Source organism: Epargyreus clarus, unplaced genomic scaffold, assembly GCF_041222505.1.
Source record: "Epargyreus clarus isolate Ecla_fem2 unplaced genomic scaffold, WU_Ecla_fem_2.2 ptg000007l, whole genome shotgun sequence".
In the NCBI taxonomy this organism is placed as follows: Eukaryota; Metazoa; Arthropoda; class Insecta; order Lepidoptera; family Hesperiidae; genus Epargyreus; species Epargyreus clarus.
The window spans coordinates 14922127-14949318 of record NW_027332215.1 but is presented as its reverse complement, the minus strand read 5'-3'; the positions used below and the strand labels follow the sequence as shown (position 1 = coordinate 14949318).

The following is a 27192-nucleotide window of genomic DNA, read 5'->3' as shown; positions in this document are numbered from 1 at the left end:
TATTATTAACAATGTCGTGAATAGCATAACACGTAACAAAGGTGATATAGACAGTCATAGATTAGTAGTATTAGTAAAGATTACTCACCCCTAACAAGAAAATGTAACCAGTTTTGACAATTGAAATTGTCACTGTCAGTTATTTCCGTGTTTGAAAAATATTAAAAAAATGTAGTTTTTAGAGCATTTACGAATGAAACGACATTTCTCCGTACTTTTTCTTCGATTTAGTGTTGTTTTTGCATCACTTAAATGCACATGTCGGCATTGTTCCGCGTAAATTACGCCATGCCAGTCGCAGACGTAATGGCAAAATGGCTGAGTGTTTGTCAGCCATTTTGCCATTTATACCTTCAATTGCAAGGCGGCGAGATATCTATACAAATCTATGTAGACAGGGGTGATGTACCGGAGAGTGATCTGGTGAGTCGTCGGTGTAGTCGCGCGAGGCGGCGCGCGGCGGGCTCGTCGCGGGGCTCGTCGCGCGCGCGCCGCTGCGCCACCAGCCGCGCCCACCGCGCCTCGAACCACAGCTGCATCGCGTCGCGCTCCTCCGCACCACCCCCCGCCGCACCGCCCCCCGCCGCACCGGCCCCCGCCACCGCCCCGCGGACACACCCCGCGCGCTCCGACGCGACAATGGATGATGCTTCCCAACGGCAATACAGTCAACATTGTTACACACTACACACACATCGCCAATACAGTAACTTGACAATGCTATCGACCGTGCAAATCATTCTATGTATCGATTTCGTTTTTAATTCATTGATAATGTGACGAAACCATAATAAATTATATTAAAAAAACGATTGAAAATTTTCAAAAATAAGAAAGTTAACCTATTTTGTTGCAATACTGGAGATACCACTTAATTTTTTTAATTTAGTATTTATGACCGAAATATAATACTTTATATAATCCTTTGTACAATATCATGTTGACTGTATAACCGAATGTTTAAATGATTAGGCAACAAAAATGTATAATGAAAATATAATTCAAAATTAAAAGTTAAAAAGCACGAACGTGATTGAAATGAGACTTATGAAATGCTTATTATAAATTAAATAATAGCAACAGGCATTGTAAACAACATTAAAATAATTAGTTAAATTAACGTCACAATCGGTCTGATGATTTAAAAAAGCATTGATCTAGTAAATGAAAGCGAAAATTTTACTGTCTTATAAACCTAATGATAAGGCATTACAATGAATATCGATATATCTATAAATACAGATTATAAAGCACAACGGGCACTTGTCAAACATTTACTGTATACTTAGAATGGTTTACCTGAGATCGTGTGGTGGTCGGCAGTGTCTATGGGTGGGTAGTACGCGGCGGGCGGCGGCGGCACCGGCGGCGGCTCTTGCAGTGCGCCCGTAGACTTGTGCGCCTCGCGCCGCTCGCCGCTCTCCTACACACATAATAAACCCATCAATCAATCAAACACTTACACTCGCAAAATCCCGAAATACACCTCCAACATGCGCAGTACACGCTCTTCCCGACCTTACATGCAAGTGAGTCTAGAACTCACTGTAGCCTACACAAACGTTCTAGATCCGCTCGCACTCGCTTTTATGTATCGCAGCGATACACTAAACATTCCATGTCAAACCTAATTTATAAAGTTCTATTTACTAGACATAAATCCAAGCATAAAGAATAAACCACAAAAATAGCACAACAAATAGAGAGTAATAAATATGTATGCTAAGTATTTGTATAAAAAAGGTATATTACGTTAACCCGCCGGCATAAAAAGTCTTTAAAAAATATACTTATTAAATTATACCAATTGTCACCGTTGAAGCACAGGATCCACGGACCATTATAAAACTTTAAACTTTTATGGCAAGCGAAAAGTTCTTTCGATGCTAAAGCCATTCACACATGCATACACAAAAATGAGCTTTCATACGAGAACTTAGAATTGAAACGGAATGATTATATAGCAGCCAATAGAAAATAGCTAGCTCGAACAACTTTATTACAAAAAAAGGAATGTGATATGGACGAAAATAACGAAATTGATTTTGGATCATACTAAAACTACGAAGTGCCAAATAATTAATAAATTTACAAATAGAGAAGTATAGAAAAATACGAGTAGCGTAAATGCGATAATAAATGAGTTAAAACAATTAATAGTTTTAGTTAATTGGCATAATAGAAACATAGATTTGTTTTTTTTTTTTTTATAAAAACATAAGATTTATTGTTTAAATTTACCATGTTCCGTAAATTTTGTTGTAAAATAAACGAAACAAATGACATAATACTTATGTTTTTAATAGTAGCAGAAATATTTATTTGACCGTGATCCAAATTCAACAAGAAACGATACGAAATGCGATACAAGCAAACGCAACCGGTGACTGAGCGAGACAAGACAACGTACAGTTAGCAGATGATTGGTGCGAGAGATATGGACACAGCATGCGACTCACGAGTTCACGATACTGTATTTGATATGCTTTGCTTACGTGCGTCGACAGGCTCGGCTCCGAGACCCACTGAAAATTCAACTAGTGTTAGTCTACTCCGGGTGTCCGTCAAACGTCAATTTTGTCACGAAAATATCCAGTGCCAATTATTACGTCCTTTTCCCGAATTTAGTCCAAATCGTCGACACCCAATTAACCTTTCTAAACAACCACCAACCCGGTTTAAATTATTCTACTTTAATTTTATGTACATTATTCACAATATTGATTGTTCAGTGTTGGCATGGTATAGCTAGGTCACACAAGTCGGTAATGAGGTTCGCAACTTTAATAGTGACACGTTAATAATGACATTTGCATATTATAATAATGAATAACGCGTGCTCACGATGAGAATACTTGTATGTGACCAGTGTAAGAAATGAATGATAATATATTCAAACGTGTATACAAGTATATTTGGATTCGTTAGCTTACATAGTAATGAATGTAGTATTTGAAAAATTCAATTACCTTTTGTCGAGGTCCGAGGCGTCTGTTAAAATAATTCGATATGCTCCGCATTATACCTTTCCGCCTCCGCTCCCGCGCCAGCTCCGGGTCGGAGAAGGAGGGCGTGACGGGGAGCGACATGAGCGGCGGAGCGGGGCGCGGCGGCGGCGGCGGCGGCGGCGGTGCGGGCGGCGCGGGCAGCGCGGGCGGCGGCGGCACGGGCGGCGGCACCGCGCTCGCCGCCGGCACGCGCGACCGCCGCGACGACTTCCGGCCCGCGCGCGGCCCGCTGCCCAGCCGCTCCAGCACCAAGCGCCGCACCACCTCCGTCTGCTCCTCCCTTTCCCTCTTCAACTCTTGCACCTTGTCGGTCGTGTCGCGCGGCGGCGACGGGCTCATCGGTGACATTGACTCCGGGCTGAAGTTGTTCGACATCGATATCTCGATGCTGCGCGTTGGCGAATCCGTATTCCGGGAATTTGATCTATTGAAAGTTTCGCTCGCGGAACGACATATTGCCGGCGAGTAAAGTCTCATTGAGCAAGGACCGGAAAATGGGTACTTATTGGGACTGTTGTACGAAATGCTATCTCGAGACTTGGAAGTTTCAGATGCTAACGGGGGCGATACATCCATGGACGCTTCACTTTTAGGTTCTCCTTCTTCGGAATTATTTTTAATGATTTTTACGACTTCCTTTTCTAGTGGAGGAGATATCTCCGATAAACTAACAGACTCTAACATGGCCTGCATGGAATACACTTCATTTTTACTGCTAAGGCCGGGGCTGCTGCTACTACTAGTCTCGTCTGTTTGCTTTAACACCTCATCTATTTTATTATCCACTTCGTTAGGCTTCTCCTCGATAGCTTTATCATCGGTGGGTATATTTGGTGAATTTAGGGAATTATCTACTTTCGAATCACTTTCTGATTTTGAATCTTGCTTATCAATATATTCTATCACGTCAGACAAATCATTTCTAGTGTCTTCTCTACTGAAGTCGGCGGTTATAGCTGGAGGTTTAAATACAGTTTCAGAGAAACTTCTCTCAATAAAGTTCATCGATCTGTCATTAGTGTGACAGTACGGATCATAGTCATCATCTACTAATTCCATATATCCCTCATTGCGAGGTGTAGTCGGTGTTTCTATTGAAGGATCCTGGTCGCCCTCATCAGCAAATTCAAAGTGATCAGCGGCGTTGCAGTACAACACCGGCTCGGTGGGACTCATCCTCCCACAAACGTGGGATGATATGGCCGTTATATTCTTTGCATCGTGGACAAGCTTGGGACCTCTTAGAGTTCTCGGATTATTAGTCGTATTTTTTTCTTCTTTTTCGTCAAAATTACAATCATCTAAAACAGCACTTTCAGCTGCCCAGTCAGACAATTCAGTTTCGGTTAATGCCAATGTGGTCGCGTCGCGGCACGATTCTGACGATTCCGATTCGGCTCCCACAACAGTGGGCCCTGTCGCCGTCGCAGTACCTGATGCCTTTTCATCATTATCTTCTGCACCACTATTTATTAACATGAGACTATCTAGCTGTATTAGTTCACCGCCTTCGTCATGGACCTCAACTCTGGGCACGGGCTTATTTGGACCAGTTTCCGTATGAGACGAGTCTTCTTCTGAAAGTGAATCTGATTCTATTTCTGGCTCCTTCTTTTCCTCTGGAGGCGGCTCCTCCCACTCTTTCTTACAAAGCGGAGAATCGCCTTGCGTCAAAAGATCAACTGGAGCGTCGCTGCACAAATTCTTTATTATATCTGGCATCGGTTGGAACTTCCTGTCTTCGGTAGAAAATTGAAAGGTGACCATTGGTTTATGGACCGGAACGTTGGTCGGCGACGGCGCAGGATGTAACATTTTTTGGAATTCCGTTATTGTGGAGCGGAATGCTTCAAGTTTAGTATCTAGTTGCGATGTGGAGTCTGATTTCCTAACGGCTGGCGGAGATGGTTCTCCTAGCAAATATTTTCTCTTTAACTCAAGGGCACGTTTAGTAGCTAATCCACCAGCCGACCGCGTCCTACTGAGGGGATAGTCTTGCGGGGGCGGCGGCGCGGGCGGGGTGGCTTCCGTGACCAAGATGGCTGGTGGAGAAGGCGCTGGTGCGCATTCTTCTCGAGCGAATTCACTATCCGTAGACACCTCTGTCGCTGATGATACCTCTTCGTCGCTCGATTCACTTTCTTCTTCAGACTCCACCTGTTTACAATCCATTTACAGTCAATGTTTAAATTCTCACTCACATATAAAAATTACAAAAATTTAGTTAAAATAATCATTAATCTCCATTCTATAGTTCGAAATTAAAACTGTGCAAAAGTGCATTATGCCTGTAAAAAAAAAATATTTCATACACAGTAAGTATAGAAAGTACACAGGTCACCACGCCAAAGCCAAGACTATACACCAGTGTAAAGTGGTGCCTTGCATATTTCAACATCCACACTAACTTACCGTCTTACATGATTAGATGACTGATATTATTGTGAAATAAATAAACATTTCTTTGTGTATCTACATAAAATAGAAATATATACATACATACATTTTATTATACATATATAATCTAAATTGATTATATATTAAAGCTGTTCTGCTAAGATCAGCCCAGTAAATTGGTTTTATGGAATAAGAATTATAAGAAACCGCGAGTATGGGTTTTATTGATATATTATAAATAAATATATATGAAATACAACATATAGATATAAATAAAATACATTTTAAGACAACAAAATGGTGTGGCTGTACACTATAAATAGTTAGTGTAAATGAAGCCAAACTGAATAGTTTGAATAGAATTATGACAATATGGGCAAAACACGTAATGTTCATGCAAATGAAAAAGTTAAATCGAATGTTCTTATTTGTTCCACGCTGTTTTGACAAAGAGCAACCTAATGAGACATAAAACATTGTTGTAATTTGTTTTACTTCATTGAAATATAACGGGCACAATACTAGTTATTTAAAGAATTGGATATCAATTAAAATAAGGTCGGTTGATTATAAAGCTACTGACTAGTAAGATCTCGTAGTCATTTTAGCTAGATAATTTACTAAAAGACTAACTAATAAGAAGAAATAATAAACTTACATATTATTTACTTAATATGCGTTATATACTTTGACCTTTATTACAAGTAAAAACAGACTTTATGTTCAATTATTTAGATAAAGTTATATGAAACATAAAGTACTTCAACATAATAAAATATTTTAGAAACAAATAGTGTATAGAGACACATTTTAATTCAACGTTTGTGCCTTAAGCCTCGACTTATTTGTTTCTTGAATCCTCAAGTATAAAATAATGGCTACTACCTTATACTAATACCAAATATCGTGTGGATATGAGACTTTGCAAAGAAAGGGGTTCTCAATTCGACAAGTTCAACACTAACTTTGCAGTTTCCATTTTAGTGTAGCGACAGAGCTTATAGTTAAAAGTGTAATAATAGCAAAGTTTTTAAAACAAATACGACATTAATTTCAATCGAAGCGCCATCAATTTATTAGTTTAGCTTACTGTTTTATTCCGTAACTGTCCCTTCAAGTTTACATGAACACATAAAAAAAATTATTAACGCCGTGTAAATTGAAAGTGATGTGAAATTTTTAAAGTATCGTTCAATTTAGTAGTAAGAAACCTTTACTAATTTAAATATGGTCAAATATCAACATAATATATATAGATATTTTTTCTACATAATGATAAAATGACACAAAAATCTTGGGTACATAATATAAGGGTGAAGGAGATGCATAAATAAAACAATAAGTTGTTGGAGACAGAAGTTAGTGTGGGCGAATACACTCTTACCACGCCTCAGGCCGCCGCCCCACGGTAAGTCACGCGATGATGTCAACGCATGCGAATTATGAAGTTATAACATTGATAAACCAATGACATTTACAGTGGATTTGAACGTTTTCGAACACAAGTTTCAAAAAAGTTTCCTTATAGTTTTCTTTTAATATTTTCGTAATTAATAATTTGTTTTGTTCATATTACATATCGTGCGTATTTTACTTTTAATAGATACGTAAAAGAACATAACATACTTGATCAAAGTATCTGCTTACATGTCTTTTAAACTTTAAGCCACGTGTATGTATAGCAAATCGATTTTAATTATCAAAGTTAAACATATAGCTTAACTTATAATTTACGCGTCGGTATATTAGAATAAGAGAGAATAGTGATATAAAAACTGTAAAAGGATCAGAATATCTACCGGAATCTTTCGTATTAAGGATTTACTTATCAGCGCAAGTAGTGTAAAATGATACGAGTTCGTAAGCGAGGATGATACACAACGGTACGTGTGGGGCGGCGGAGCGTGCAGGAGGCGTTCGGCGCACCTCCCTGTCGCGGCGTCGTGGCGGTGTCGTGGTGGTGTCGTGGCGGTGTCGTGGCGGTGTCGTGGCGGTGGCGTGGCGACGGCGGGGCGGTGCTAGACGATGGAGCAGCGCGATACCTCGCTGCTGTCGGTGGGCGGGCGCGCGTCGGCCGGCACCTCGCGCCGCCGCGCCTCCCGCGCCGCGCGCATCCGCGAACACGACTCGTTGCCAGACGACTCCGCGCCTGGAAACAAAGCACAATAATCACACATTTTCACCCGTTGTCATAGATTAGTAAAGATAACTCACTCCTAACAAGAAAATGTAACCAGTTTTGACAATAGGGAATATGCACATTTTTATTTTATTATTTTAAACCACTTATCACATCGTTTTAACATAGTAAAAAATATAAACAATTTTATTAGTGTTTGAAATATTTTTTTAAAAATTATTTAAAGTATCAATAAAATTTGACACATTTGAACGCCGCCATTTTACGCGCTCTTTGAATGACGTCACGTAGCGTGATTTGTATTAATATTGATGATAACTGTATGCACATAAAGGTATTATTAAACGTTTTCAGGTTTCATCGCTATTTACATCATGGGAAAGGCTAAATAACCACTTTATAAATATTTCCTAGAGTTATTGTGCAAAACCAGTACTATAAATACATTATAGAGTGTTTTTTCTTTTGCAAAAGATGCGAAAATACGAAAAATGTGGTGCAAGATTATAGGAAACAGATATAGTATCTCCAAAATCGCATTAACATTTGTATTTACTGTAACAAACAATAATTTTAGGTAAATGATTTTAAAATGCAATGCAATCATTGATCATCTACTTCGTTAGGTACTTATCGACTTCTACAACAAACACTATCATTTGAAACACACAAAATGCATTATAATCTATTATAATATTATAAAGATAGGTGAAGATAGGTGATAGGTTGAAGGTGGTAGAACCCTTTGTGGTTCGACTCCGGAGGCACCACCGCCACACCTATTTCTACCTAATAACAGCAGTGTTAGGTGATGCTGTGTTTCAGATTGAAGGGTGTGGTAGGAGACAGACTTTTCCGAGGTGTTCCAGCTTAGTCCTCAGGGGTAGAGGCGCATCTGTGGCCGACCTTAGGTGGGAATATCTAATCGTATCTGGGGTTGATTACAGATGTCCATGGGCGGACTGTATGCTCGTCTGCTATATTATAAAAAAAAGAAAAAAAAAGAATATTAACATAATAAGTTATGATCAGTTAAATATTTCCGAATTGACCTATGCATAAAAAACAGTTTATTCATTTTGCATATTTTACGTAAATAGTCCGATTGTGCTTTGACAAAACTACTTTCAATCATTGTTCTTGATTATTCCTAACAATACTATCTAGAAAAATCGCACTAGGTAATAAATAACACTGTAGGAATATAGACAAAAACAATTTTTCTCTCAAACAGTTTGAATATCGACGCCGATAAACAACCTAACACGCTAAGTGACGTCATTTTTCGATTCGACCAATGGGAATGCGTTCTGCAAATTTGAATTTCGCGCGCATAATTTACGATTTTTGAATAAAGTTTTAAACAATTTAACACGAAATAAAGAAAAAATAATGGTTTAGATGTAATTTCAGGACCGTAATGTACCGAGGAAAAAAATAACAAGCAAATCTAAATCACATGCATATTCCCTATTGTAATTGTCACTGTCATATGTCACTGTCTATTTTCGTGTTTGAGAAATATTTAAAAAAAGTAGTTTTTAGAGCATTTACCGATGAAACGATATTTCTCCGTACTTTTTCTTTGTTTTCGTCTTTTTGCACCACTTAACTGCAATGGCTGACAGAATTGTCAGCCGTTTAAGCTATTTAATGGCTTCCTTCAATTACAAGGTTGCCCGTTGTTAATAAAATCAATCTATCCAATGTTTCGCCACCAGAGTACCACATTTGATATTTGTTTCATGCTAGACATTGTCAAATTTTGATAGTTAACGGGTAAAAATTAGGTTGGTAAAAACATACTAATAACATGCGTATATCGTGTGTGTGCGTGTGTAGTATAAGAAAAATATTGCAAGGGGGGTATCCTGAAGATAAGAAAAAATCATTCAATTACAAGCGAAATTGACGTAGAGTCCGCGCGAAACTTCTAGTCCGCTCTGAATATATAAACGAGTCGCGTCACAACAGCTAATTGTAGATATTAGCGGGACGAAGACAGCCGGGCACTCGTCCGCTACCCGCCATCGCCCGCGGGTACGCAGCTGTGTTTATGTGACCTTACTGTTGCTACGGAGTATATATGCACTGCGACTGCGTTCGGCACGTCCTCGAGGAATCCGTGTACACTACAAACCCCCACGCGAGTGCGACGTCGACGCCGCACGGCTTAGTCCGCCCCAACACCCATCCTTTCATGGCAAAGGCCCGGTGTTGGGAAGATCGCGCAAGGAGATAAGCTTGGCAAATTGGCGGTGGCAAAACAATCTGCATCTACCTCCAAATGGAGGCAGAAGAAGGAGACAGCGGAGATGAGCGAGATGGAGAGATGCGTTCTCGCCCTACCCGCATTCCAGCTTCAGAAGAGGGAGACAGCGATAAGAAGAGCGGAATAGCCGCGAAGCCGTCGCGACTGCCCCCCAGGAAAATCGTGGTGCGTGATATTTTCACTCACGTCCATGTACCGGTTTCGAAGCCCCTGGGGGAGCAGCTCGATGAGATCGTAGTAAGGAAAGGTTCAGGGCGGCCGTTGAAGTTCACCGGCCAAATACATGACAGGGAAAGTCGGCGCAACCGCAAGATCCCCAAAGAAGCCGAGGCAAGCTTCGTCATCGCCGGAAACGCAACAACTCCCGGCAAAGGCCATGCGAGTGCAGACCGCGGATGACGAAGATAGCTCAGTAACACCATCCACTCCATCTTCAGACTACGAAGATAGTAAGGAGGAGGGCGCTGGCGCGGAGGCGGCTGCTGCTGTGTTTGTGGTGAGACGCGAACGCACTTTTAGATCCCCCCCGCGTTCCCCTACCCCCCCATCTCCGTCCACAGGGACCGCGGCCATGGACGCCGGGCTGGACTCGACGTCGTACGTCGCATTGGCATCGACGCCGTCGCCGCCGCCCAGGGCCGCGACCCCACCAATCCGTCAACCCACGCCCCTCGCTCCTGCATCCCCCGTAGCTGAGACATCGAGGCTGGGGTCGTGTGCGGACCCGCAGCCAGAGACGTCCAATGCCGCAGTGCTGACTGCGCCTGTGCTTTCTCCCCCCCCCCCCGCTGGTGGTGGAGCGAATGCCAACGGCGGCAGAGGAGTACCGGGTAATCCAACGGTACCTGACGGACCTGTCCGCCATGGAACCAGGACTCTCCTGGTTCTGTTATACCATGCAGGACGACCACCCCACAAAGGTGGCAATCAAGGGCCTGCCTAGTATGACAGACCCGGATGCAGTCACCGAAGCCCTAAAAAGGCTTGGATTCCCGGCGCGCTTCTCCCGTCACATACCACCAAGGAGGGGCAAGCCCGGCTGCGTGTACTACGTGCAGCTGGACCGGATGGCCGAAGCACAGCTCGCGCGCCTCTATGGGGTAAGCGAGCTCCTGTTCATGCCGGGAGTAGTCATCGAGGCGTGGAGTCGTTTCGGCACCCCCCCCCCCTGTGTCATAGCTGCCAGGCGGTGGGGCACTCCACGGTGAACTGCCACCGGTCGGCCAGATGCGTCCGCTGCGCGGGGTAGTCGGGGACTGCCCTGAACCGAGGGACGCGACCCCTAAGTGCGCCAACTGCCGCGGGGCGCACACGTCCAATAACAGGTCGTGTGCGTACCTGAAAAAGATGGCGCGCGTCAGGGGAATGAACACCCCCCCGCAAGCAATAACATCTGCACGCAAGCCATCCGACACCGCCACCAGGGAGCCTGTACCCCAGCGAGTCGTGGAGGACTTCGCGCCCACCGAGGGCGCGTCGCTTATCGCCGGCCAACGTCCCTGCTTCGCGCGGCACGAGGGCGCAGGGCAGCAGGAGGAAGGCCAAAAGGCACCAGCAGAGGTCCGAGCAACAGGTGGAAACACAGGCTGCGCGGCCTCCGCTGAAAATACCGAAAGCGGCATCCCAGCCGCGCCCTCTGGTGGACAGCGCTCAGTCAGCTGCCACACCGGCACCGACTCCGGCAGTACATGGGCCACCTCCTCCAGCATCGACTCCAGCCCCGGTTGCTGCACAGGCGGCCTCCTCCTCCCATAAGGGAAAGGGGAAGGGCAAAGGCAAGAAGTCGCAGCGGGAACCGGAAGTCCCCACGGCCCCACCGAGTCCCACCGTGTGCCCACGGACGGTATACCTACCGACTCCCGCTCCTCGCCCCCTACAGGCTCTGGGGATCAACACGCCGGCCGATGAACTGGTGGAGGCTATTGCAGCTATCAGTGAGGCTATTGCGCGGTACCCAGAGCTTGTAAGAGCGATTAAAAATGTTATCTCGAACACTCTCGGGTTCCAATATGGCAGTACAACTTAGACTGCTGTATTGGAACCCGGGAGGCATCGTCCCCCAACACGGGCTCAGGCATCTCGTCCAGGAGCAGGACGTTCACATGGTGCTCCTGGGCGAGACGAAGCTGCGCCCAGCCCAAGACTTCCGGTTGCCCAACTACTTAGTATACCGCCGCGACGAAGTATCGCCGGCGGGCATGGCCTACCGAAGCACCGCCATAGCGGTTCGTCGCGATGTGGTACACGATGTACTACCGCTCCCGCCGTTCACACACGTTCCATAGGGGCGGTGGTGAGTGCGGTGGTGTTTGAAGCCTATAGACCACCTGGACCCCTCTTTGACCCGCAGGACATCCATACCATCTTGGACGGCGGTGCTGCAACCTTACTGACAGGCGACCTCAATGCCAAACATCAGGCTTGGGTATCCAGAATCGCCAACCAGGTGGGACGCAAGCTGTACGCTGACTCTGAGGAGATATGCTACGAGGTGATTGGGCCAGAATCGCCTACGCACATTCCCTCAGACGAGTCCCGTCGCCCCGATGTCCTGGACATAGTGCTCCATAGGGGTCTCCGTTGTCCCGTCCATGTGGAGGTGCTGTATGATCTGGACACTCAGTACCTCCCCATACTCATCACGCTTGGCCTAGGGGCCAATTCAGTGGACTTCCCGCGCCAAACTCAAAGGTGGATTGGGGAGCTTTTCAAGCCACCATGGGTGGCGTAAAACTCACCCATCCGCTAAACACGCCGGAGGGGGTGGAAGCGGCGGCCAACGCCTTGTCGGCTTCAGTCCGGGAGGCGCTGGTCGCAGCAACCACCCTTACACCGAAGACGTACAAACACGCACGGCTCCCGGCCCACCTGGAGAGAAAACTGGCCAAAAAACGCCTTTTACGCTGTTTATGGGCGCGCACCCGCTGCCCTCGGGTAAAGCGTGACCTCAATGCATTGGCGGAGGAGTTGACTGCTGAGATGGCGGAGTACCGTGGAGCCACCTGGGAAGCGAGTCGACCAGGCTGGCGAACACGACCTCACTCTTTCATCTCAGCAGGCAGCTCACCCGAGCCAAAGCACCCGCCTGCCCACTTCTAAATGGGGCGGGCAGGCGGTGCTATGCACCCAAGGACAGGGCGGAGATCCATGCGGAGCGCTTGGAAGAACAATTCTCTCCTCATCCCGCATCCGCCGCCGTCACCGAACACCACGAGATCGTAGAGGCCTGGGTAGAGGACTTCCTCGGGCGTCCGACACCGCCCCCCAGAGCTTGGAGTTCATCTTCCCCTCGGAGGCGCGGAAGGTTGCCTTGCGCCTACCGAAGCGCAAGGCGCCAGGCCCCGACGGTGTGCCGAACATGGCGCTGGCAATGCTGCCAAGAGGAGCCATAGTCACTATGACTAGGCTCTTCAACAGCATACTCCGCACGGGCTACTTCCCTTCCATCTGGAAGTTGGGGAAGGTGATAGTTCACCCGAAGCCGGGGAAAGACCGTCGTCTCCCGGCTAGCTACCGTCCCATCACGCTATTGCCCACTATAGCGAAGCTGTTTGAGAGGCTGGCGCTGAAGCGACTGCATCCGTCACTTACTTTAAGGGACGAGCAGTTCGACTTCCGCGCCGGTCACTCGACAACGCTTCAGCTCACACGGGTGATCCACCATCTTACAAGCGAGACCAACTACAGACGACACACGGTCGGCGTCTTTCTCGATATCGAGAAGGCGTTCGACCGCGTATGGCATCCTGGCCTCGTTTTTAAGCTGTTGGAATCGCCCGTGCCGGCTTTGCTGGTGCGGTTAATAGCGTCGTTTCTAGATGGGCGGCAGTTCATAGTATCGGTCGAGAACGCCACCTCAGACCCCCGCCCAATACGTGCGGGCGTGCCGCAAGGCAGCTTCCTCTTGCCACTACTCTACGCGCTCTACATGAACGACATTCCCACCCTCGAAGGTCACCTCGAGGAATGGGAACGGGACGTGGAACTCGCGTTGTTCGCAGACGACAGCGCGTACTTCGCGTCCTCTCGTGATCCTGCGCTAGCAACACGCAGGATGCAACGCTTGTTGGATATGCTCCCAGAGTGGCTGGACAAGTGGCGTATGGCCGTCAACGTCGGTAAGACGGTCGCGACACTTTTAAGCCGCAGGCGTACCATGCCGCCGCCGCTACGTTTCCGTGATCGGGAGGTAGCTTGGCAGCCCACAGTTAGGTACTTGGGATGTCACATTGATCGCTCGTTGCACATGGGGCCTCAGGTGGATCACGCGATCCGACTGGCCCGTGCTGCACGAGCGATGCTCCGACCAGTGCTGGCATCTCATCTACCGACCCGCACCAAACTAAGGGTGTACAAGATGTACGTCCGCTCACGCCTAACCTACGCGGCACCGGCATGGTATGCTCTGGTGTCAGAATCCAATCGTAATCGTCTCCGTGCAGTGCAGAGCCAGGCCCTATGGACGATCGTGGGGGCGGCCCGCTATGTTAGGAACGACGTGTTGGAACGCGACCTCAAGGTTCCGACCTTGGACAGTATGAACGCATGCGCCGACAATGGGCCACATGCCCATCTGAGAGGTTTCACGCCCCTCCACGCTCGACCCCCCGACGGTCGCCCGCTCCCTCGTGAACTCGAGGGTCAGGTGTCCTCCGACCACCTGGAGGACTGAAAATCTGCACACGCAGCCTGTCACAGGTCACATAGAGGACCGATTGATGCACCGCTGCCTCACGGCAGCTCACAACACCGTTGGGCAGTGTACCCACTGAGGAGATTGCCCGGGTAAGGAGGGATGCCTCGAGGCCCGTAGACCCTGCGCCATGCGGCGAAGTCACGCCGCGGCATAGAACGACCGCTTTGCTTGCTTGAGTATATATGCTTGTAGTTGTGTTCGACCTCATTGACTCTGACTACACCTGCGCGCAACAACTTCAGAGCGGTCTAGAAGTTTGAATCTTTTTAAAATGAGTAAATGTACTATCATTGGAGGTAATAGTTAAGAATCAGTTGTCATTTGAATTATATTTTTCATAGTAAGATATAAATTCGATACTGACCATCATCTGAATAATCATCATAGCCAAATGAATCGTCCGAAAAATATAAGTGTGAATGAGTGGGGCGCGGCGCCGCTATCCCCACCGGCTCGGGGGATTGTTCCGCTTCGTTTTCGCTGTCACCCGCGTCCGTATATTCGTCGGAGCTCGATTCTTCCTCGTCACTGTAAATTAAAAAAAAACAATATACACATACTGTTCTTTAATTAATTATGTCTTATTTTATTTTATGGCGATATTAAGATTGAACTAAAGATGATTAACTAACGTACAATTAATATCTTGGTTACATATGTCAATTAGTACCCGGCGATACAATACTGATTTAAGATATTCACATACTTCTGTACTTTCAGTACAGAAGTATGTATCTAGGTTAGGTATGTATGTAAGTAACGGAATCTTTGAACTCGATTTTTATCCACTTTGAACGGTCCGTTTAAATCAAAATTTACGACAATTATCAAGAAGCGACGACAATTTCGACACGATTTTAATAATTTTGTCCCATCCATTTTTCAGGATCATAAGGATTAATGATTTTCGCAGCGCTGTTCGGGGTAGGTGGCGCCACGGCTATATATAAATCATAACTAATTTATTAGCCAAGTGATGCTGTTATCGATCTGCAAAGTTCACCACCGAATCGGTAGAAGGCGTTGATTATTTGAACATGGCAAAGTTACTAGATGGCAACAATGATTACTTTTTTAGTTTAATTAACGATAAAGGTGTAGTTTGTGTTTTTTTTAATGTAACTTATTTTGCAGTGCACCTTCAGGTATGTGGCTTCTGCCGCCTATGGATAAGATTATCTATGAATAATTTTACTGTTGTTTATTTATTTGTGACGTTTAATTCAATGTCACATAAATTTAAATATAAAAATATTTTAGTGGAATAAAAAACGTTAAATGTCGTTTCTCTATTTACAGGTTTGTTTATTTATTTATTCATTTATATCATTTTAGTTTTATTATTGTACATAGCATATTATTAACAGAATAAAATCTCTATTTATACAGAACAACAACGTTCTTTTTTTCCACAAGAAAAATCGCTATTATAAATATTAAAAAAAAAACATATTCTAGTTCATTTACGAATGAAACAATATTTCTCCGCACTTTTTTTCGATCTTGAGTCTTAACTGCGCATGTCGGCATTGTCCGCATAATTAGTCAGCCGTTTAAGTAATTTAATTCCTTCCATCAATTACAAGGCGGTGAGATATCTATACTTATCAACGTTCGAACAATAAAAGTGCAATAAAACGCGTTACCTGAGCCCGCCCGCCGCGGAGGTCTCCGACGCGAGGAAGTTCCTATCGGTCCACTCGTCCTCGTCGATCTCGCGCGCGCCGTCGGAGAGCTCGAGGCTGATGCGCTCCGGCGTGGGCGGCGTGGGCTCCGCGCGGCCCGCCGCCGCCGCCGCGTCCTGCACGTCGCGCGCCACGCCCGAGTGACGTAAGCACACGAGTCGGCTGCCGTAACGCTCCATCGTGTAGTTGCTGGAAGATTCACACATACATCACGTCATTATTAAAATAAATGATGTAATCTTTTCTAATCAAAATCTATACGTTCAAATAATAACAAAAACATCGCAATTAAAAAAAAAGTGTGTGTGTGTCAGCTACGACGCACGATTGGAGTTTACTCCTTACGAACGATAATTATGATATATATCGAATAGAAAAAAAGGGTAAATGAACGCATCTGCTAAAATGATAAGAGAAACAAACATATATCTGTAATTATTCGGATTATTTATATTACTTCAATAATGCGTATTACGTAAAGTATGTTACAAAATAATATAAATAATAATAATAATAATAATTGCGTTCAATTTATACAAATCCAATTTTAGGATGATTGATTTCTTTCACTTTGAATTATAATATCATTCTTAAATACTGTAATTATAGGTTTGTGGTAACTGAAATACGATACGTGAACTTCGGAAGTTACATGAGTTATGAATCGTGAAAACACCGCATCAATAGTTGTACCATATCTAGCGCGCAACACACACGTACAAACACACTCACACATTCAACTCTCAGACTGGAGGTAGTGAACTATACAGTGAGACTACGAAGTATCGCGCAAAGAGGAGACCCCGAGAATGAGATACGCTGTGTAATGTATTCCATCTCATTCTTTTACACGTTTAATCCTACAGATATATATGTTTGTCTCTTTCTACGTTACGCCTCAACTTTTCGTGTTACACTTGATTTTACTCCTCATAAAATTTCCGTACCGGGCCTTATAACTCAAATCGTTTCTTAAGGAGTAAACTCCAAAAATGCATATGTCCTTTATATGGCGTAAGTTTTTGGAAATATCACTCCTAAGGGAATAAAATAAGGGTTGAAAGTTTGAGAATCCGTCTTTTATTCAGATAATCATTACGAAAATTTTGTATTCGGCTTTCTGTATAGAATTTATTTTTATGTAATTTATAACAAAGTCGTATATTTTTTTTAAATTTTAAGCTTATCTGTCCGATCGTTTGTCTGTCTGATTGTTAGGGTTAATTTTCGAAATGGTTTTGATGGGACTTACTCTGGCAGTTAACTGATATTATATGTAGAGTTCAAAAAATTAAAACACATGAAATTTCCAGAGTATTCATACGTGTAAAAGCAGGGGAAACAGCTCCTAACATAGAACTTCGGTAGTTAATCTTTAATCTATATATATTTCTTATGTGCGTGTGTATGTCACTGAACTCCTCCTAAACGACTGCACTGATTTTGATGAAATTTGTTGTGTGTGTTCAAGGGGACTTGAGAATGGTTTAGATTCACAATTTAGTCCGTGGGAAAAGGTTTTTTAATTAATTTTTAATTCGTAAGTAGTTATAGAATCGGAAACTATGCATTTGATCCAGTGATGATCTTTAGCAAAGTTGTTGTCCAAGGGTTTGGGAGTTGGTAAGACCAATTTTCGACAGATGGCACCACTGTCATTCCAATGCAGGTACAAATTTTACGTTTTATGTATGTCATATTTCTTTAAAATGCGGGCGAAGCCGCGAGCGCCACTAGTTTAATAATAAACATTTCGTATTACGGGCTGCAGCACTATCTCAGACGCGATATAGCAACATAAAAAAGCTGAGCACTGACCCGGGGCGCAACACCGCCTTGCACACCGCACAGCGGAAGCAGGCGCGGTGCAGATGCAGGCCGTCGGCCGTGACGCCCTCCGCCGCGAACACGCGCGTGCCGCACGCCGCGCACTGCATGCCCGTCGTCGCCGGGCCGCGCCAACCCCGCTTGTACTGTCAACAACACATCATATTATTATTACCTTACCTTCATAGATTAGTAAACATAACTCACTCCTAACAACAAAATGTAACCAGTTTTGACAATTTCAATTGTCACTGTCATTTATTTTCGGGTTTGAAAAATATATTAAATTTAAAAAATATAGTTTTTAGATCATTTACGAATGAAACGATATTTCTCCGCACATTTTTTCCTCGATTCCGTGTTTTTGCAACACTACTGCGCATGTCGGTATTGTTCCGCGTAAATTACACCATGACAGGCATTAAATGGCTGACAGAATTGTCAGCCGTTTAAACCATTTAATGGCATCCTTCAATTACAAGGCGGTAAGATATCTATACTTATATGTGATTAATGTGTTATATGTGATAAAACAAAGTGCAGTGTCAGAGGACTCCACCTTCAATATATGATTATTTAGCAGTTTAAGGCACCGTAGAATTACTCATTAGTCTTATTTGAAGCTAGATTGTAATTAATAAAATGTACTTTATTACTCAATCGGTACTTTATACAGTGTCATAACTTCGGGTCTCTGTTTAATAATCTCAAAGTTATTAATCAAAGTCTGTCTATTTATAATTTCGAAATATTTAAGCCTAAATCTGAGAGTAACTTACGTATCTGAGAAAAAAAGACAAATCTAATCTTACCTCTTCTTTCGGTTGAACTTTGATAGGTTCAGGTTCTTCCTTTTTAACGAATTTCGTCGCTAAGTCGGCAACCTGTAAATACACGTGATTTAAGATAATCTGTGTTATAATCCGGTGTAAATAGGAAAGCTGGTATTTGTGTCTCATGCCAAAAAACTATATTGCTACCTTTTTAGTGCCGTGATCTGGCCTGCCCGAGTCCCTCAGCTTCTGATCCAGCTTGTGAAGCGTTTCGTCAATCTCACCCCATTTTTCTTCAGTTCCTTCACCTTCTTTTAGTTTTCTTTGGCGGCCGAGAAACTATAAAAAAAAAAACATTTTTACTGTCACGATAGTATTTTTTAACTTATATCACAATACATTTTTAGGTTTAATCTTTTATTATTATTTACCTTTATCTTCCGGTATTCAATTCCACAATATTCTATTTTCGTATGAAATAAACTGATTGGTACAACATGACCATTACTTCTAACTTCCTATAAATACAAGCAAGTAGATAAACAAATACATGAAAATCGTTTGCCATAATTAACAAGTTGCTCTTACCTGTTCCCTATCCCACTTGGGTACTTTTTCAGCAGTCTTAGGCTCGGGCCTGCCGAGTCTGTTCTCCATGATCTTGCGCTCGATCTCCTTGACGTTCCAGTCGTCCCTCTCGATCTTGCCGACGGAGCGCATGAGGTCCTTGGGCTTGCAGGCGCGCGGGGCGGCGGCCGCGGTGTTGTTGTTGGCGAGCTCGGCGGCCAGGCGCGCCACGCGGGCGCCCCCACCCACCGCGCGACTCCCGCCGCCCACTGACCGACCTTCCTCCTACAATCACACACAGTTAGTCAACGCAAGTAACAAACGCATGCATCCGGTCGTAATCTTGTGACAAACCGTCAGGTAGTTTAAATTTTAAAATTACACGAATATTTGCACCAACGTGTGTCAAACGTGCTATACAAACAGAAAACCGGTAAGTCCACTGTTGGGCGTAAATGTCTATTATTATTATAATACGCACGCAAGTTTATCCTTAACCGAATAAATATACGCAACGCTCTATTATATCAAGAATAATAATTATAAATTGGTGTGTAATAAAACTTATTGCATATTTCACATTTTAGGCCCAAAAAAAGTTGTTTCATTACTATCAGGTCAATATTTATACGACTACTACCTGGAATGCACGTTTCGACAGTAAATTATTATAATGATGTTTCTAATTTTCTATACAGTTGAGCAAAGTATTAATATTTAATAAATCAAATGGTGACAATATTAGTATAGTGTACTTATATAAATGGTATAGGTATGGCCGAATTCTTTTTCTCCATTAAGTGTTTTTTGGCACTACGGAAACGTATAGAATATTAAGATACAGAATTCCGTCCAAACAGGTGAGTTAAATCATGCACACACAAACACATTATAGGCCGATAGATGCAGATCAGTAAACTAAATGCTTTTTACTAAATTATTTAGAATTTAGTACGCAGGCCTCAGGAAAATGTTGCCCAGTTTTTACAAAATTTATATATTAAAAGAGCATATTTAAAATATCCATTATTATATGGAAATCTTCTATTAAGTTATTTTTTTGATATGAACATTTGTAATTGTTTAATTATTATTTATCAATTTAAAGAGATTTTTAATATATCATTTAATAATCTTATTATGTATCTACATTCACTTATTAATAGTGAACAATATGGTATTCGTAATAATACGCTTGACGGCTTCGATTAGTTTATAATATTCCTATTAAAGGTATATTCCTTTGAGTATTTAAACATGCTTAAGAAAAATCTCTTTTACTTATTTTTTTGTAATGTTTGCGATTATATTTATAGTATGTACACCTTTAGTTTTAATAGAACTATATATTGATTTTAAACTATTCAATATAAATAAGAGTGGCAGATGTATATAACGTAAAAAATGCAAGGTTGGCAACAATGAAACCCTGTCCGGAAAGTATTGAGAGCGTTAGTCTCACCATGCAACACACAACGCCACACGCATCTCACATAGTGTTGCAACTTCTTTTCCAGTTTCTTCACTCGCTCGTCAAACTGTGGCGCGCTCGCCCTGTACTGCTGCAGACCATAGTCGTTCTCCAAGTCGGTGGTGGTCGAAAAATCCATGCGAGGCTCAGTCGCCAACATCTGCAGGCTCTTCTCGAACCGTTGCCGCATTATTTCCCGAGCCGCTTTCCTCCTACCGCCACTCTTGGGCCGTTTCGCCTCAACGCTTTTCTTTTGTATCATATCTGACACCCTTTGCATCCTGAAAGCCATTTCTCCCGAGTTTCTCCTCTGCGTCGAAGGCTCCGGACTCTGTTGTGGCTTGTTCCCCTGGATGAGGTCCACTACCCTTTGTTTCCGCAGGGCCATCTCAGGATTACCGATCGATTCCAACCGTTTGGATCTATCAGGACTAGGTGTGTCACGACGTTTGCCTTCAATTATTTCCGCCATTCGCTGTCGGCGTAGTGCCATTTCTGGTGTTCCTATTGATCCTGATCGGGTTGACCGACTTTCTGGACTAGGCGTATGTCTTCTCTTCTGTCCCTCGAAAATTTGTGCAATTCGTCTGGTGTTGTGGGTCATTTCTGCCGATCCTATAGAATTGGAACGATGCGACGGCAACTCAGGACTATGCGAATGTCTTAGTCTATGGTTGGCTATAACTTCTGACAATCTTCTCGTCTGAGGTATGGGACCTTCAATGGATGGAGACCGTTTGAACTCTGTTCTTTTCAATAATTCTGTGGATGACCGAGTGTTTTCTTTTTCAGTTGGCTCGATACCCCCAATTAATGTGGCATCAGTATCGGCTGAATCATCTTGAAAAATATCAGAAAAATCTGGTACTTTAATGGTCTCAGGGTCCAGACCTTTCAGGCGACGCGGTGGTTTAACAGGTTTTTCATTAGTCTTAACATCCTGGAAGAAATGTGCCAAGTTTGTCCGTTGCTTTGTTTCCTTGGGCTTGGCTTTTGACTTTGTGGTACCTTGCAGTAGTTGAGCTAAAGAGTTCCTTACCATTTTAGGATCAGGTGCATCTTCAGGATCTATCAGAGCTAATATTTGTTCCTGCAACTCTTTCTGCTTGTCGTTATGTTTCTCATCATTTGAAATAGCATCATGACCTTCGATGAGCCTTGCTAATTGTGTAATATCATTAAGATCTAGTTTTCCAATTTTTTTTCTAATATACTCAGCTGGGTCATTACTTACTTGTGGAGTGCGCACAGATCTCCTTTTCTTTTTGAAGCTCGAGTGAGACTTGTCCGTATCTGCGGCATCTAAGAAAGAAAATTTAAAATAATGAAACTAAGTAATTTATACCAGTATTACTGACGAAAAGGACTAAAGCTATTATAACTTTCGAATTAAATAATAAATATAGTCTATAAATATGTTAATAACAACATTAAATTGAAACAAACAACACTGATACTAGTAAATTACTTACTTGAGTAAGCAGAAACTGAATGCTCTGGCATATTTCGCAAATGTTTCTCCTTTTGCTGGTTTTGTTTGATCTGTAAATATTTGTTACAAAGTATATATTGTATTTATAAAACCATGCATTTGCTAATTTTCCAAGTTGAGTATGCTATCCATGAACATCCAAACCATAATCATTCCCCCATAGAGTCGGAGTTCTACTTGATGCGTCTCTACGTGGGAGGACTAAAGTGGCGTCAGAGCAGCGTATGTTCCATGACACACGTTTTAAAGTAGAACACAGCAGTTCTTAGCGCTGTTGTTATTAAGCAAAAAGTAAGTGCACTCACAACTCTACCACCTTACAAGTTCCAATAGGATCATTTTTATTTTTATGACCGTAAAGCAGATAACAATATAGATGTTTAATTTATCATCATCATCATCATCAACAACAACCCATTACTGTAATGAGAAGTATTAGGCCATAGCCCACCGCACTGGCCAAGCGCGTATTGCTAGACTTCACATGCCTTTGATATTTTTTTTATAAAATCTCTCAGATATGCAGGTTTCCTCACGATGTTTTCCTTCATCGTTTGGCAAGTGATGATTAATTTCTAATACGCACATAACTTTGAAAAATCGGAGGTACGTGCCTGGGATTTGAACCTCGGATCCCTCGATCGAGAGGCAGAGTTTCTTAACCACTAGGCTAATTAAGGTTAGGTTTAATTAATAAGAAGCTTTAATTTTCCTTTATTTATCTACGAAAATGTCCACAATCTGACAAACGTTGTTTCAATTTTACCAGATGGCTAATAAAAGGAGTCTCCTACATGCAATATTAAATAATGTAGAGTCCGCGCCAAACTTCTAGTCTGCTCAGAATATTAAAGCGAGTCGTGTCGCAGTAGCAAATTGTAGATATTAGCAGAACCCGTCCGCTGCTCGCTCGTGCCAGCGGGTACATAACTCAATTAGTATACCCTTACGTTGCTACAGAGTATATGCTTGTGGTTGTGTTCCACTGCACTGGATCACAGACTACCCCTGCGTGCAACAACTTCAGAACGGACTAAAAGTTTGACTATAACGTAGGACGTGATACCTGGTCAAACATGTCGCTCTGGTGGTGTACATGCGGCACCTCTCCCTTGAACGCGCTGTACACGCGCGCCAAGTACGAGCGCAGCTTCGCGTCGGGCACGTCGCGCAACGACCCGCTTGTTGAGAACGGAGCTATGCCTGTTTAACATTAACATATTTATGTCATTAGCCAGTGATATTCATATGTGTACCGTATGTGTATTATCATCAACCCATTATTGTCCCGCTTTTGACACGGGTATCCTCTCAGAATGAGAAGGGTTAAGCCATAGGTCCACCGCGCTGGCCAAGTGCGTATTGGTAGACTTCAGATACCTTTTAGTTTATTTATAAATCTCTCAGGTATGCAGGTTTCCTCACGACGCTTTCCTTCACCGTTTTTAAGCAAGTGATAATTAATTTGTAATACGCACATTTTGAAAAATCATAGGTGCGTGTGCCTGGGATTTGAACCTCGGACCCCTCGATCTAGGTCGAGTTTCTTAACTACTAGGCTATCACTGCTTTTTGTGTATAGGGGTAATTAATTATGTTTGCTTGATTATTTCTTAAGGTACACAGTAACACAGTAGATTAATATGCAAAGTTAGATATAAGTTGCGAATGAATAAATAGATAAATATTTTAATTTTTTAATATTTATTATAATAGCACCCAACTTGTATCACTTGCTTGCACTTTGCTTGAACTTGCACCCAAAGTGCATCTGTAGTTATAACGGCTACAGTATTGCATATTCTATAAAAATCAAGTGTATCTATTACAGTTCGAGAAATAAGAGACTTGTGATGGAACGGACAGATAGCCGGATGCTTAGTAATAGTAGGGGTGTGCGAATAATTTGAACTTAATCAAACTAAATTGAATATTAATATTCACATCGAATATTAATATTTGATTCGGGATTTGAATCGAATCATTCGGAAAATTGTAATAACATGGTATTTCAAGAATTGTTATTATTATGAGATATTTCTTTTCAAATTATTCAAATATGTTTGAATTAATCATTTTTTTTCGAATTATTCGTCGAATTTCGACTCAAATATTAATATTCGATTCGATTTGAACGATATTCGCACACCCCTATGTAATAGGGTTCCGTTTTGTACCACTTAGGCGTGGAACCGTAAACGTTTAAGAAGTAGCAACATAGTAGTACACTGACCGAACTCATGTTGCAGCACGTGGTAGACGGCGCGCGGCGGCGCGGCCGGCGGCAGCAGGTCGGGGCGGTAGCGGCGCAGCAGCGCGGCCAGCGCGGGCGCGTCCGCCGCCGCGCGCACGCCGCCCTCCGCGCCGCCCGCCCACGCCACCAGCGCCTCCTCAGACACCTCCGGCTCTGCACACATAACCGGACATACATTGGTAAACATTACTCACTTCTAAGAAGATAATGTAAACAGTTTCTACAATTGAAATTGTCCCAGTCATTCATTTTCGTGTTTGAATAATATTAATAAAATGTCGTTTTTACAGCATTTACGAATGAAACGATATTTCTCCGTCACTCTTTTTAAAATACATTGTTGTAGCAAGAGTAAAATAAAAAATACACATATTTCTGCATAATAACAGCAGTGTTAAGGCATTTCAGTTTAGTCCTGAGGGGTAGAAGCGCATCTGTGGCGATCTCAGGTAGAAATCTATTCTTATCTGGGATTGATTACAGATGTTCTCTAAGCATACCCATTCTCAAAAATAAACCAACAACATTACCTCTACGTCGTTTCTTAGCCGTGGTAGGAGCGTCGAGTGGCAGCGGCTCATCGGAGTCGTAGAAGGAGGTGACGCGGTGCGGCGAGACCGCCGTGCGGTTCAGGTTGGGGTACCGCGTGCCGGGGTCCAGGGTGTACGCGCCGAAATCACGGTGCAAGTTCTCGGGCGTTGTTTGAGCTATACACATTATAACCATAGATTAGTAAGATTAGTAGATTACTCACTCGTTACAAGAAAATGTAACAAGTTTTGACAATTGAAACTGTCACTGTCGTCTATTTTCGTGTTTGAAAAATATTAAAAAAAATGTAGTTTTTAGATCATGTACGATATGTCTCCGCACTTTTTCTTCGATTTTGTGTCTTAACTACGCATGTCGGTATTGTTCTGCGTAATTGCGCCATGACAGCCATTAAATGGCTGACAGAATGGTCAGTAAGCCGTTTATGCCTTCAATTACAAGGCGGTAATAAATGTTTAATCATATAATATAAAGTATATCATATAATATAAAATATAAAGTATAAAGTTTTAAACATATATAAATATAGTTATCTATATTTATATATGATTAAAACTTTATAAGAACACTGATTTTGTAATCGTTATCCCGTCTTAATGTCAGCTTGTTAACAGGTGTGTTTAATTTTTTTAATATACTTTTTACATATTGCATCCCTTTTGTGCATCTTTGTAAAATATGGGCAAATTTATTGCTGTATAATTCTTACACTTTTAATAGCTATTAGTGTAATTTATAGCTATTAGTGTTAAAAAACATACCGTTTATTAAAGAATTTTGAATATCTAAAGTGAATCATACATGTCCATTATTAATAATCAATCAATTTATGAGTGTCACAAATCAAAAATTTACATTTTATAGTACACAGAATTTGTCAAATATCGATCTTTCGCAGGCAATTTGGTAAATAAGAGATATTACAGTAGAAAAACTAAAATTAACATTTTTTTTATTTTGATTATTTGTGCACCCCCTACGAAATTAAACACAAATAATAAACATTTACCCAACAGCCGATATATGGACTCCCGTTCCGCGATGACCTCCAGCGGGTGCGGCGCGGGGCTGTGTCCCCAGGCGCGCACCACCCACGCGGCGTCGAGCGCGGAGAGGAAGCCGCGCGCGCAGCCCGAGCCCGTCGGCCAGAACGGCTCCAGCAGGCTGTCGCCCACCAGCTGACAGAGCAACCGCCGACCGTGACGTTCGTATACCTAGCAATAAATATAACATAAGCATTTTAATTAACTACAAAATTTAATACAAAATTACACCTTAATAAAAATTCAAAAGTCAGATCAAAAATTCAAAAAAGGGCATTTTTATTCTTTCTTATTATGAATTTCTTCCACCAATTGGTATAGCAACTGTCGCCCGTGGCGTTCATATACCTGGCGCGAGTATAAACATAACATAAGCATCTTAATTTAATACAAAGACACCTTATCTGAAAATTCAAAACAGGGTGCATTCTTTTCCTTTCTTTATTATGATTTTTCCACTAGTTGGCAGCCCATGTCGTTCGAATACCTAGCGCGAGTATAAATATATTAGTGGCATCTTAATTTAATACAAAATGACACCTTATTTAAAAATTCAAAAGCGAACATTTTTTCCTTTCTTACAATTAATATCTTCTACCAACTGACAGAGTAACCATCAGAATATAATTATAGCACGTTTCTCACCGTACCAGTGCCATCTTAATTTAAAAATAGACGCATTTTTTACAATGAATTTCCTCGAAAATAAGTACACATCATATCATGTACTTGATTAAGATTTAAAGAAAGAGCATTGATCTTCACAGATGGAAGTAGATCAAATTAATAATATATATCATCATGATTTTTAAATGGCAGGAAAAAAACATTGACTGTCAGAAACAAAGCAATATTTGTGTGTGTCAAATGTGTCAATTGTTTGTCTTTAAATATTATATGCATATGAAGTGGATCATACAAATTATGTATGTTGCTGACGTATTTAAATAACAATATAAATTAGTATACAATGCACACAAACAAAGCCCTTCATTATTATAACGCATCTGTGATT

At 42.5% G+C, this 27192-nt stretch overlaps 1 protein-coding gene across 5 annotated transcripts in view; it reads right to left on the bottom strand.

Annotated features, from left to right (window-relative positions):
* Mical (Molecule interacting with CasL) overlaps positions 1–27192 on the bottom strand; it is a 44766-nt gene that overhangs the window by 1097 nt on the left and 16477 nt on the right. For 2 of the 5 annotated variants that reach the window (XM_073074819.1, XM_073074820.1), the window contains exons 9-25: positions 26144–26348; positions 25113–25289; positions 24562–24735; positions 23395–23531; positions 22309–22378; positions 20859–22138; positions 19387–19650; positions 19006–19137; positions 18838–18909; positions 18017–18171; positions 16160–16387; positions 14878–15041; positions 7448–7554; positions 2970–5165; positions 2496–2525; positions 1300–1423; positions 410–649 (exon numbers count right to left, since the gene is read on the bottom strand). In XM_073074819.1, coding sequence (XP_072930920.1) covers positions 410–649; positions 1300–1423; positions 2496–2525; positions 2970–5165; positions 7448–7554; positions 14878–15041; positions 16160–16387; positions 18017–18171; positions 18838–18909; positions 19006–19137; positions 19387–19650; positions 20859–22138; positions 22309–22378; positions 23395–23531; positions 24562–24735; positions 25113–25289; positions 26144–26348 — 5755 coding nt within the window. The remainder of the gene's footprint in view (positions 1–409; positions 650–1299; positions 1424–2495; positions 2526–2969; positions 5166–7447; positions 7555–14877; positions 15042–16159; positions 16388–18016; positions 18172–18837; positions 18910–19005; positions 19138–19386; positions 19651–20858; positions 22139–22308; positions 22379–23394; positions 23532–24561; positions 24736–25112; positions 25290–26143; positions 26349–27192) is intronic. The other 3 variants (XM_073074822.1, XM_073074821.1, XM_073074823.1) reach the window with 3 other exon arrangements.